At 43.5% G+C, this 13,345-nt stretch overlaps 1 protein-coding gene across 1 annotated transcript in view; it reads left to right on the forward strand.

Annotated features, from left to right (window-relative positions):
* Positions 1-13,345, forward strand: part of LOC147678472 (extracellular calcium-sensing receptor-like) — a 73,107-nt gene that overhangs the window by 43,742 nt on the left and 16,020 nt on the right. Inside the window, exons 3-5 of the mRNA XM_086945651.1 lie at positions 1,246-2,091; positions 5,120-5,347; positions 10,153-10,276. Coding sequence (XP_086801777.1) covers positions 1,246-2,091; positions 5,120-5,347; positions 10,153-10,276 — 1,198 coding nt within the window. The remainder of the gene's footprint in view (positions 1-1,245; positions 2,092-5,119; positions 5,348-10,152; positions 10,277-13,345) is intronic.

The raw sequence follows: 13,345 nt of genomic DNA on the forward strand, positions 1-13,345 counted from the left end.
TGGTGTGTCCTAAGGTACTTTTGTGTGTTGCTCTGGCTTTTTATACTCTCTAGGAAATCACTTCCATACTGCAGGATGTTCCAGTGCTTTAAAACAGCCACTTCTCGCTGTTTTTATGCATGCGCTATTCATTGGATGAGGTATCTAACACATGCCCTAAATAACACATTCAGTATTTACCATATGCTCTGCATAACACACATTCACAATTTAACACATTAGCTAAATAATGATTCAGCTGTACTCAGTAAAATCTCATTATCAGTGCTATTTAAAATGTGTTATTTATTGAACCCCGTGGTATCACTATTTACCCTATGTGCAACTTGGTGATGTTTACCTCCAAACTCATAATCAAGGTATTTGTTTAACATTTTAATCAGACCACTGATGCAACAAAGTAACTCAATTCAAAGGTCAAGTAAGAAACATGTTTAGCATGTTTAGAGTAGTGACTCTCAAGTAACTTGAGTTTCTACAGACAGCAAAAGCTGTCAGTAATATCAGGAAGGGACTACTGAATTGAAAGTGATACAGGTAAGCTACACTTAAGAGTGCGGTATAAGGATGTGTAAAGGTACGTAACACATGTGAAAGGGTAAGGTAATAAAAAACAATATTTACATTAATAAAAAATGGATAAGGTCCCCTTTAAATAATTTAATTTTGAATAATAAAAGAAGGATAACAATAATATATGTTCAAAAAGTACAAATATGAGATTGACATTAGATTCATTTGAAAGTAATAACCCTGCATAATGTAAAGTTCATAACAATACAGAATCTCAGTAGTATGCACTCCACTTCTAGTCCCCCAAAATGAATCTCATACTTATTAATGTGCCATAAAAAGAAACATAGCAATGCAGCATAATATATCTAGGTTCTACGAGTAGTAATGTGCACATACATGCATTACTGTCTGTAATAGCAGTTTACTATTCAATAGGGAGAGAACAGTTCAAAAGAAGAGAAGAGAAGACACATTTATGAGTTGGAAAACTGGCTCTTAACTCTGTCAACAATTGCTGTCGTACAGAATTCCTTACCATAGCGTCTTTGCTGCTTATAGGTGAAGTGTGGAGCACAAAAGATTTGAGAGTAAAAGCACTTCAGGTAGACAAGAGTTCTATGGTTACAATGACAGGCGCTAAGGCCTCTAGGGAGAGCAGAGAGAGAACTACTACACAACTCCTGAAGTTATGCTCTATACTAAGTAATATGAACAAATCTCTTTTCGTAGGTCAGCTATTCTACTTCCAGTTCCCAGTTCAGCGACAAAAAACAGTTTCCATCTTTTCTCCGGACCATTCCAAGCAATGATTATCAAGCTCATGGGATTGTCCGGCTGGTGGTACAATTTGGCTGGACCTGGGTGGGTATATTGGTCAGTGATGAGGACTATGGCTTCCATGCATCCCAGATCCTGAAGAAGGACCTTGAAGGAGCTGGAATCTGCATTGCTTTCCACGAGACCCTACCCGATCCTAACTTCACATCAATCCTGAAAGTCAATCGCATCTTAGAAGTGATCAAAGGCTCTTCAGCTAAAGTTGTTGTTGCTTTCACATCTGGACCATTCCTCAGGCACTTAATGGTTGAGTATGCAAGGCTGGGGATGAGTGGGAAGACATGGATAGGCAGTGAAGCCTGGTCCATGCCTGTTTACTTACCTAAGGAGATTGCCAGCTCTTTTAGTGGCACCCTTGGATTTGCCATTCATGAAGGACAAATGCCAGGATTTACAGAGCACCTCTTGAAGGTGAATCCTCTTAACTCACCAAATGATATGTTTGTCCAACGGTTTTGGGAAGCAGCTTTTGGTTGTCAATGGCCTAAGCTGGGAAACAACATAACTACGGACAACACCACAACTAGTACAGGTAAAATCCTCTGCTCTGGTGATGAGAAGCTTGAGCCATCAAACAGCCAATACCCAGATGATTCAGACCTGAGGTTTACGTACAACATTTATAATGCAGTCTATGCAGTGGCTCATGCTCTACTTCACATGCAGTCCTGTGTACCTGGAGAAGGCCCTTTTGCCAACAGCACATGCGTGGCCCTCCAAAATATTAAACCTTGGCAGGTAAGACGTGTTAACAGTGCCTAATGCAAATTGTCTTAAATGAAAGTAGGCTATATATATTAGGGTTTTTCACTTATTATGTATGTCACATAGTTTTTATTTGTTATATTTATTTTTATTTTTTTCAACAGTATTACAACATTATGACTACTCTCTACATCCCACCCCGTCCCTCCACAACCATGGAGGAGCATGCTTGAGCAATTATATTATACCATCAGTTTAACAGCATCAAGACCTTTTGTGTTACATTAAGATCAACAGTTAAGTACTTTGAACCACCCAGTACCTAGCCATGTGGCAGTTCTTCTACAGTTTCTGCATCTTGATCACTGCAGAGTCCTCCATCTCATGCTGTAAGCAAGCTTCAAGCATGTCCCATTGCATACTACTTCCATGACTTGTCCCACCATGCACCAACCTGTGTCGCACTCCACACTCAGCCCTCATCCATCTTGCAAATTCCCTCAGCCATTGTTTCCGGGTAGGCAGCCAGTTAGTTCCAATTCAGTGCTATACATTTCTTGGCAACCGCAAATCCTAGTTCCAGTATTTCCTCCATGTGTTTAGTGTGTTAAGTGCAGGTCACCATGTCCAGCAAGCAGAGCTGAATTGTCCACTGTGTGGGCATTCCAGTCAATTTCTCCAATACTTCGACTACATCCCCCAGAAATCCCACACTTCTATGCATGACCACCACATATGTAAGTAAGTCTCCCCTGCTGCTCTGCATTTGGGACATTGCTCCAGCTTGGTGGGGTCAATCCATTGCAGTGTTATATAATCTCTATGGACACACTTCAAATGGATGAATTTCAATCTCATATTACGAGTGTCCTTTCTTTAGTTGCCCTAGGTGGTTACCCATTTGTGCTCCCTTAGTTTGTCTCCTATATTTCTTTCCCACTGTAGCTTTAATGTCAACACGTGGGCAACTTTGAGTGGTATCAATAGTGTATGAGTGTACCCTCTTCCCCCATGTCCATCGGTGCCTGATTTAAGACGTATGTTTTTTTGCTCCTGAGGATACCCCACCCAGGCTTCACGGAAACATCCGCTAGCCACCCCCCACCTGGCACATAACTCTGCATGCTCAACCAACCTGCCATCCTCATATAACTCTTCAATGCTTTGTGGGATATCCCCTCCACCTCTGCTCCATAAAAATATGGGTAGTATAAGGCCAACCTCTGTGTCTCAGGGAACCAGTTGACAAAAATAAACATGTTCATCGACTTCTCTTGTAGACGTCTGCACCTATATATCCAGTAAGGTCCTAATTTGCATTGGTAGAGCTGTTCTTTTCTTTCAGGGGACCAGAAGTAGCGCTAGTAATTTCCTTGTGTGTATTAAGCATCTCATAATTCGGACCACAGGGTCAGCTCCCCACTCGACAAACCACTGTACCACAAGCTGTAGGTGGGCTGCCCAATAATAGACCAAGATGTTCAGTGCCTGCATGCCTCACCCAGCACATGGAAGGTTCAGCACCTCCAAGCTAATTCATGCTCTCCCCGGTTTCCAGAATTGCAATCTGAGTAATTTGTCCAGGCCTCTGGTATACGCATCAGCATGTGTTGTAACGCATGCAAAACCCTGAACAATACGATCATTTTACTTATAGCTATACACCCTATCAGAGTCAGTGGAAATCTTAGCTATCTGCGCACACTGTAGTCTAAGCCATAATTTGTGGTCACATTAGAGCTCTAATATAAGATGATAGGATGCCCTCAGGTGAACAGGTTTTTTATTTCACCGGGCATTTCCTTGGTGGGCTGGAGTTCTTCGAGTTCTATCTTGAAAGTCCGTGGCCACCCTCTCACCCTCCCAGGCTCTCCGAGGTTAATTGCAGCAGGCACGTGGAGGGTTCTAGAAAGAGTGAGAAGGATGGGAAGGGAAGGGACAGAGAAAGTGATTAGAGAGGGAGAAGAAAAAGACGAGAGAAGAAGAGAGAATGGATGGATGGAAAGAGAGAGATTCAGGGCCGAACTGGGAACCAAAACCGGCCCTGGCAAAGTGCTCGGCCGGCTCCCCCCTCCCCACTTGGGAGGGGGGGCTTCGGTGGTTTGAGTTGCCGCTGACCTCTTTGCCAGGGCAGGTCTTCGTCCGATTTTGTTGCAGGGACGATTTTGCAGCTATGCTGCAAAAATGGCCCTGTAACAAAATCGGCCCCCAGGGGCTCAAAACCACCCCCCACCCTTGCGGCGCACCGGGGGATTGCCCGGTGCCCACTATGGCCAGTCCGGGCCTGGAGAGATTGTGCAAGGAAACAAAGGGAGCGGGCTGGTTTAAAAAAAAAATCAGGGCTACTTTCGGTTCCACAGTCCAACTCTGGAGTTCAAGTGGATCTGCTGAATTAGGAGAGGTCCTATTTTTGCCTTCCAAGCACAGGACTGCCTGACCAATTTAGAGATCCCAGCTGCTTTAGCAGTGATTATTTTCACAGTGCACAGGAAGCACTTTCAGCAAACTGAATGCTGGATGGGTCACCATGTTGTGCCTTCTCTGATAAACAGCAGAGAGTTGTGTGTAGGGGCAGTTGTTTATTTTACCATTTCTGGTTTGATAAGCAGTGGTGTAACAAGGGGGGGTGGTCTGCCTCGGGCGGCCCATGTTTTGGGGCGGCGGCTTCTTCCTCGCTTTTACCTGCGGCCATTACAGGAATCACCAGCACTCACCTCTTGTTACATGTGGCCACCAGGCAGCAAATGCAGGGACCACCACCGGTGGCACAACATCTAGCTATGCCACTTTTGCCAAGCCTCACATGGTGGACTACCACAGGGGAAACCTGAATAAGGTTTGCACTAAATAGATTGGACCTCTAATTAAGCAAAGGTAGCTGTCTTCTGTCCGCCCATGGCAGTAACCCCAATGCAGATGGGCCACTTAAGAAATTACTCCCTAAATCGAGACTCCTGATTCAGAATATCCCATAAACATATACAAGTAATTCAACCCTAAGGAAATCAACATAAACCTGTGTCTCATTTCTGCTACTTCTCATGTGATTTCCATGTTACAGCTTCTCCATTACCTGAAGAACGTGCGATTTAAGAACAAACTTGGAGAGGAGATGTACTTCGACCGCAACGGTGATCCACCAGCCACTTACGACATCATTAACTGGCAGTTGAAGGATGATGGCAATATGCGCTATGTGAAGGTGGGGAAATTTGACTCCAGTTTACATACTGAGCAGGAGCTTTACTTCAATGCCAGAGCCATGCAGTGGAACATGCAAAGAAGTGAAGTAAGAAATGCATTGAACGAACAAAGACTAACCTGCTCCCTATTCCAGGGTTCATGTTCTATAAAAGACCTATTGATGAAATACCTCCCTTTCACCAGATAGAACACACCCCTATATTTGTATTTTGTAAGGTTGGGGAAACATTTAGAAGTGCTATATATGGTAACAAATGAGCACAAAGGGACAGGAACACAGGTTGATGTTCACATTTAATGATAGTGGAGCATATTTAGGTTTAAACGTGGGTTTGCAACATTATAAGATCACATTAAAAAAAGCTGTTAGAGAGAAAACCTAATGCAACTTCACTCTTATTGGGTCATAGGCCAAAGGTTGAGGTGGTAAGATTATTTCCACTTATTCCCATCAGTAGTCAAACACCAGAAAGTTATCATAGTGAGTCATACACACAATGTAAAGGTCTTTGTGTAGCTAGTAATGTGCAATTGAAAGCTGAGTCAATCAAATAAAGTATTTAATCTTTCTGAGGTTGATGCATTGATCATCGTATAGCATTATGGACAGCTGCTGAGGACTATACCAGCTGTCAAATGCCCTGTCTCCAAGTTCTAGGCATGAGCCAGAGTGAGAGAGAGCAAGAAGAAAACAGCACATTTAGGGGTTTAAAGTTTTTTATGCTGCAGGAATACTACAGCTTCAGAGGACACAATATTCTAAATTAAATATGGAGGAAAAAAAAGACAACAGACATGGCTTATACCAGCTAACAATATAGTCCTCAGTCATTTTTTGTCTTCTATCAAACCCATATCAGTTCAATATTCTAATGCAGCACCATAGCACACTGCAAATGGAAACATTGGTTGTCACAGGCCCTCTCCCTAAGTTATAGGCCTAGACCCAGGCCACAGGATCATTAACAACTGGTTTAGCCTGCTGTAGAAGAACTATATTGCTATTAGAATATTCCAACCACTGAGAATAACATTTCTGAAGTAAAGAAGGTGAAAGACTGAGACAAAAAACAAGCATCAGATAGTTGGAATACAAGGTCTATACATACCTTTATTGGCACTGAGCTATTTTGTTGCTTTCAATCGAAACCATAACTTTCCAATGCACTAATAGCTAATACTTAAATGTTGTGAGGCAATACATTCTTTGATATGTTTTAAATAATGTGATATGATAATATGAGATATAACACAATCCAAAACTCCAGCATTTGTACTGGTCTTGCAACTTCAATGACGTCTTGTCATTTAGCATGACACAACTTTCACTTTTGTCGCAAATAATAACACATCTTTGGAGTGAGTTTGAGAAGACAACAGAGAACGGCACGATTGTAATGCACCTTGTGAATGTGTCAAAATCCTGGGTGGATACATGGGAACACCTGTTCTCCACCAACAGAATGCCTTCCAGCTAGAAATGCAACATAGAGCACTGAAAATAGCAGTGTTCCATTACATGTATTTACAAAGCAATGCAAGGCAGTCTAAATGGGCCAATGTGTGGCTTTGCAAACATTAGTGAAGCCTTTGTATTGCTCTTGCATTACCTTACACGACACAAGGACATGGCAAGGACTATCAAAATTCCTGCTGCAATCCAGCACCTTATATATGGGTTTCTCTACCAGCATATGCCAGTCCATATTTCTAGTCTGTTGCTTTACTCTCAGGATCTCTGGACTGCCCCACAGTTTAATAGTGTCTCTCCTGCCCATCATGAGGGCCGCATTACATCACAATAAAATAGATTTTGGCATGGTCTGTTCCCCCAGATGCCAAAGATTGCCAGGGGGCTCAAGTGACAGATCTTCCCCTGTTACAGTGGAAATTCTATGGATCACTCTTGACCCAAATGACTGTATGTAGGGACATTCATAAAGGGTGAAGTGTGCCCGACTGGCCACAGCTTCTAAGGCAATTGTCTATATTTGTTCTCCTCATGCTTTGAAATCTAGTCCTTTTGTAATATTCATGAGGTAAAATCTTGGATTGCACTAAGCAGAATCCAGATCAGATGGCCACCACCGGAACCACTGAAACCCGGAGCTGCCAATCACCACTTTACTGAGTCCCCCAGGCCATGCTGAAGTGGGCCAATGTTGTCAGTGTGGTCCCCAAGCCCTTCAAGTACTGAGCCTATTGTGTAGTGCCCCCTCGTGAACTCCCTGCTGTTGCCTGCAGCCTCTGAGTGCAGGCCCCCTCAACTAAGAGTGTTGCCCGATGGAGAAACCTGACACCCCACAGACGCTCTGTCCCAAGGAGAAGAAGACCAAAAGTGTCCCCACATTCCCCAACATCACTTAGAACTGAAGCAACTCATGGGTTTCACCAGACTGGCCTCTCAATCCCCCCTTCAGCCTCATTTGTGACCGAACCGATCCCTATTGTTTTGCATTAGGCACCCCATGAGGTTATCACCCAGCCGACCTCGTGCTGCAGGAGGTGACCTATTTTTGCTGCCTCGGACCTTGCCCTATACTCACTTTTGACCCAAGGCCATGGTCCCGTGAGTCGCTGACAAGAACTAGGAAACCACCTATGTGTTTCCTTCCGTAGGTTAAAATTGCGGATCTGAAAAATTGCAAGTGTCGACTTTTTGAACTCCAAAGTATTTTTCTTAAAAAGCGTACTCACCTGAACTAATTAATTCTGGTACCTAAACATTTATAAGATACTTGCTATTTTTATAAATTAGTGTGGATCTCCTTCTTGAGTTGTGTGTTTCAGTTGACTATTGTGTGTATTTGTAGATGTCTTGCATTACTCTAAGATACGCCTGCGGCTACTCGACCACACTACCCCCCTAGAAGACCAACTTGATATTGCTAGGGAAACCCCTTATCCACTCATAAGGGATACCCCTGGACACTTTGCACAGTATATCTCATTTTGATATATCATATAAAGAGCCAGCTTTCTACACACAAATTAAGTGAATTAACTTATGAGAGCCCTCCTAGGTACTCTCCAACTAAATCCACTGTCTGCTGACAGGAGTAGAAGAAATTAGGTTAGTAGTGCTGGGGAGATAGTGTAAGGTGTGAGGGAGAGAGCAACACAGGAGCACAAAAGAATAACTGTATTCTCAGACATTGAAATAGTGCTATGAATTTAATTTTTGCTAAAAGGAAATAACAGTACCTTAAAAGTAACTCAGGCATTCAAATACTTAAGTGCCGTAAACTGATAATAAGACTCTTACCGGCTTCGATAGGTAAGGAGGCAGGAGACATGATGTTTGTGGCTGGTATAAAAGCTGTAAGCTCAAATGCAGTTTAATACTGGATTACAAGAAGCAGATATTTCATAAGAGCAAGAATACATGGAACGTGAGTTACCCAAGCTCGGTAAAGCCATGGGGCTTGCCATTGTGACCTATTGGCTTTGACAATGTTTTTTAGACATGCTGTGCAGCATGGCTAAAGTTACAAAAAAAATAGATTTTCAATTTTCCGGTGTGCTCTTCCATGTGCATGCCTACAAAATGAGGGAGGTGCTTTTTTTCTTTTTAGTTAATGATCTGATTTGGATCGGTAACTAAAAAGAAAAGAATTAAACATGCAAAATATTTTTTTTATTTGCTTAAAGTGAGCATGGGGAAGAAAGGAAGCATAGGAGGACAAGGCAACATTGGGAACAATATGGGAGGATGGAAACATCATGAGGGCTAGTGGGGTAACAAACACGAAGCAACATGGGATGGGAGCGATGGGGAAGCATCATGGAGAGCACGGGTGGGAGAGGCAGTGGGAACAAGCACACGTTCAAACAACAGAAAGAAGGGGGCAACAGCGAACAACATTGAGAGAGAAGTACACAAGGGAGACAACTCGAAAACACACACACTCTCATGGAGTGCTCAACACAAAAGTAGTGCTTGAGAAGCAAGCAATGGAAGAGCAGAGATGCCAGCCAATTAAGCAATGATAAAGATGCAATAATCCATGAGAGGGGCAAAGACAAGATTGACAGGCGAGGGCACGAATAAGAAGCAGGCAAATAGGAGTGACAAGGGAAGCCAACCAATGGTGAATAAGGGGAAAACTCCATACCCTTCATGATAAGCCACAATATGTCTCACAACAGACAGCGCATGGGCTGTTCAATATGCTAACATGGAATGGCGGAAACGCTCCAAAAGCCTATTTAAGCAGGGGCAAATGAAGGAGCAAAACAGTGAAGGTAAACTAATCAGTAATTGTGTGGGTGAACTGACTATAAGCAAAATGTCATAAGAATCACAATGTTTCCAGGTGCAGGAAAACAGACATCTTCCTAAACTAAGGTGCTTTGCCTACGGCCCAAAACAGTCCCTCTTCTGTCCCTCACTTACAGAGCTTCCCGGCCTCCAAAGGAAAGTCCTCCGCAATCTAAAGTTAGGGAGAAAGACAGAGCTTGAGACGGATTTACCCCAAGAAAACAGTGAGCCCGCAATGGTACTGATATCTCTTGCAAGTCATTATCCGCAAGAGAAAGTGTTCAGCTAAAAACACATTTTAAAAATCATAGCTGTAGAATTTGCAGAATTTCCCAAATGAAATGGGCGTATAAAAAATGTAGCCAGGTTTAGTTCTACACTTACAAAAACGTTACATTTGGCCCCAGTTCCATTCACCGAATTCAGAATGAGGGTATTCCCTCACAATGTTTCCATTTCTCTAGTCCCTCCATTGATTATACGTTTAAAACAACATACTGGACATTTTCCCCAAATCTACTATACATTTTCATACTTGCTAACCTGTTCTTGTAATTGTCAGGGAAAAGTGTGATAAAGTGATTATCCAAAATTCATGGACTCTTTCTTTTTCTTCTCTTTGTCTCCAGGCTCCAAGGTCTGTTTGCAGTGAGAGCTGCCCTCCCGGGTTCAGGAAAGCTGCTCAGAAAGGCCGACCTATCTGCTGCTTTGACTGTGTCCCCTGTGCTGAAGGAGAGGTTTCCAATGAGACAGGTGAGGATGTGGTCTTGTCGCTAAATTGCTGATTTATTTATTTATTGCATAATATAGGGCAAACACCACCCAAAGATACTGGATCACTTTACATGAGCAGGAGCTATATATCTATAGATATTGGGCCACATCTATCATTATTATCAGTAGCAATTAACTAATTGCGATTTTCTCCAAATCGCAATTAGGTAATCGCTAATCCTAATGTATGAAACTCTTTTCAGTTTCTTTAGTGATTCTTGATGGGTCGCAAATAGACCTACGTCATGCATATTAATGAGGTAGGTCACAATTTGCGAGCCATTAGGAATCTATGCCATCACAGGAATTGTGGCCTGCTAGACCATCATGTCTTTTTTTTTTTCAAATGCATCCCGTTTCCCTTAAAGGAAAACGGGATGCATTTAAAAAGAAAAAATGTAACTATGCGGTTTCATTTTTTGAGAGTAGGCAGTGGTCTGTGAGACCACTGCCAGCTCTTAAAAAAATGTTTTCCATTTTCAAAGGGGGAGGGCCCCCCTGGGGACATTTGCGAATGGGTTACTACCTCCTTCAAGGAGTCGGTAAAATATGAATGTTTTGCAACCGTAATTTGGCCGCAAAACATTCATACATCCCATTCGGATTCTGTATTTTGAAGAGATGCCTCAAACACGCCCCTTCCAAATACTGAATCGCAAACACAAATTGCGATTCTGTAACATGTTAATTTGTGTTTCATAAATATGTAAAAGCATTTTTGTCATTGGAAACAGACCAATCGCCTGGTTCCGACTGCAAAAATGCTTAATACATGTGGCCTTAAGTGATTTGCCCAGAATGACAGAATCACAAGATGTTTAGCCGATGCTGAGGCTCAAACCCCGTTCCCCGGAATTGGATTTTGAATCATTGGTTTTCGAATCCTTGCCTTGAAACTAAATACAAAATCAGGATTCTGGGAAACTCAAATAATCTGTGTGTGCCCCAAATGGAAATCGTGCAATGCAATTGTAAATAGGGGAAATATGATGTGACTGTGTAGTTATGTAATATTGTATGCTGTTCTGCTGTTCCGTAGCCTATTTTGCACTATATAAATACCTACACATACATGCACACAAGCAAAACTACAGTAACTGTAAAATATCCTCTCACACTTCATACTGGTACTAGTTGATCTCAATCAAATGATCAAACCCACAATTTTGATTCTGTTCATTTGAAAAGGCAAAGATGACGACAAAACAAACAAGTATACAAGCTATGAGTATGAAAATAAGGGACACTATCAATGTACAATGCTGCCAAGTTTTCAGATTGGCTATGTGTGACATTTTCATAATTTCAGTGCACTTATGAGTGACAGTCAACGACTGACTGTGAGTGACACTTTCACGCGGGCAAAATCCAGCAATGAAGATGAGGGAAACCTGTAAATATCAGAAATTACACCCATTTGAGCAACAAGAAACTCTACAGATGGACACTGCTCAAGCCTGGTAGTGGTTCCTAAGATGTTTTCTACACCGGCGGGGAGTGAAGCATGGAAGCTACCCTATGGAAGCCTATGAGCGTATTGAATATACAGAAACTCGGTGATCGTGCATATTTCAGACTAAACAGATTTGTGGCATTGATGGTTAAGGTATCATTGGCCATGTCACTACGCTCATCAAAACCCTTCAAGGAGACGAAAGACCTGATGGAGGACCCTCAGAGAGGGAAGGAAGACCTGAAGGGCACTGGTGTAATTGCCGGACAACGCACGGGTGACCTGGCGGTGAGCACAGCACGAAGAATCCAACTTAAAAAAGGCTGTGAGCAGAAGGGCAAGAATCCTGAAGCTCCGAACCCAGTTCTAGCAGGAAATCGTAGCGAGACTCACCTCGATCACGGGCAGAAGGGCCTGGGGGCTAGATCTAAAAATAAGGATACCCTTAGGCAGCCTATCTTGGCGGAAGCCTTCGCAGGGAGATCGGCAGAAATGCATCCGACAGGAGTGCTTACAGTCAACGTAGCTCAAGAAGCGGCTGCTAGCACATACGCGGAGACCAGCGGCGTCCTCGTGGACGCAGAAGCCGTGGTTGCCAGGCAACGTCAGGAGACGGTGCAGCTGCCGGTGGTGCAGCAGAGCGCAGTCACAGCGGAGCAGTCAGACATGCACGGAGGGAGCCCCCAGCATGATCGACAACGCACTGGTGACCCCCGAGGGAACAATTACTCGGCAGAATCAGTCGGGTACTAAAGAGGGACAGGGTAACTGTGAGGAGGGGAGGCAGCAGGCCGGTGAAGGCTCTCTGTTTGCGGTACACAAAGATGCTAATTCAAAGTTCGGTGTATTTGACTCTGGCGGAGAGGGGAATCAGGCGAAGGCAGAAGGAGGATCACCAGAGGCAGATACGTTTTTTTCAGTGAATGATGATTCTGAGTCTCTCCCCTCATCTGAAGTAGATACTGGCAGTGAGACAGACTCTGCCAGTAGCCTTTCTGCCCAGAAATCAACACAAAAAAGGCGCAGATCCAGGAGGAGAGGCAATTTATCGGCGAGCCCCTCTGACCCTTCTAAAAAACTGACCTGGGATTACTCGGCAACTTCTTTGGTGTATCAGGAGTAGGGTAGCCCGCTGGCAGAAGCTGATGGACAGAGTTACAGCCCTCCGCAACCTGCTACATTAGATCTCTTGTTTGGCATGCTGAAGCAGATGCAGAGTGAAGCAAGAGCGGAGAGCCGTAGAGCAAGGCAAGGGACAAACAAAATACAGACCTCTCTGCGAAAGATGAACAAATTATACGAGGAAGTAGCTGTAAGAGTAACGCAGGTAGAAGAAAGAACGGGTCGCTTGGAGGACGACTTTAACTGCCTCCAGTCTTTCAAGCAAGAACAGCAGAAAATAGCGGCGGACATGCAGTGGAAACTGGAAGATTATGAAAATCGCCAGCATAGGAACAATATAAGACTGCTGGGAGTGGAGGAAGGGCTGGAGGGGCAGGACACGAGACACTTTGTGGTAGGCCTGCTGAAGGGTGCTTTCCCAGAGCTAACTGTTTGGCAGTGGGAGACCGAAATTCAGAGAGCACATAGATTCC

The sequence above is a fragment of the Lissotriton vulgaris genome, chromosome 12, assembly GCF_964263255.1.
Source record: "Lissotriton vulgaris chromosome 12, aLisVul1.2, whole genome shotgun sequence".
Taxonomy (NCBI): domain Eukaryota; kingdom Metazoa; phylum Chordata; class Amphibia; order Caudata; family Salamandridae; genus Lissotriton; species Lissotriton vulgaris.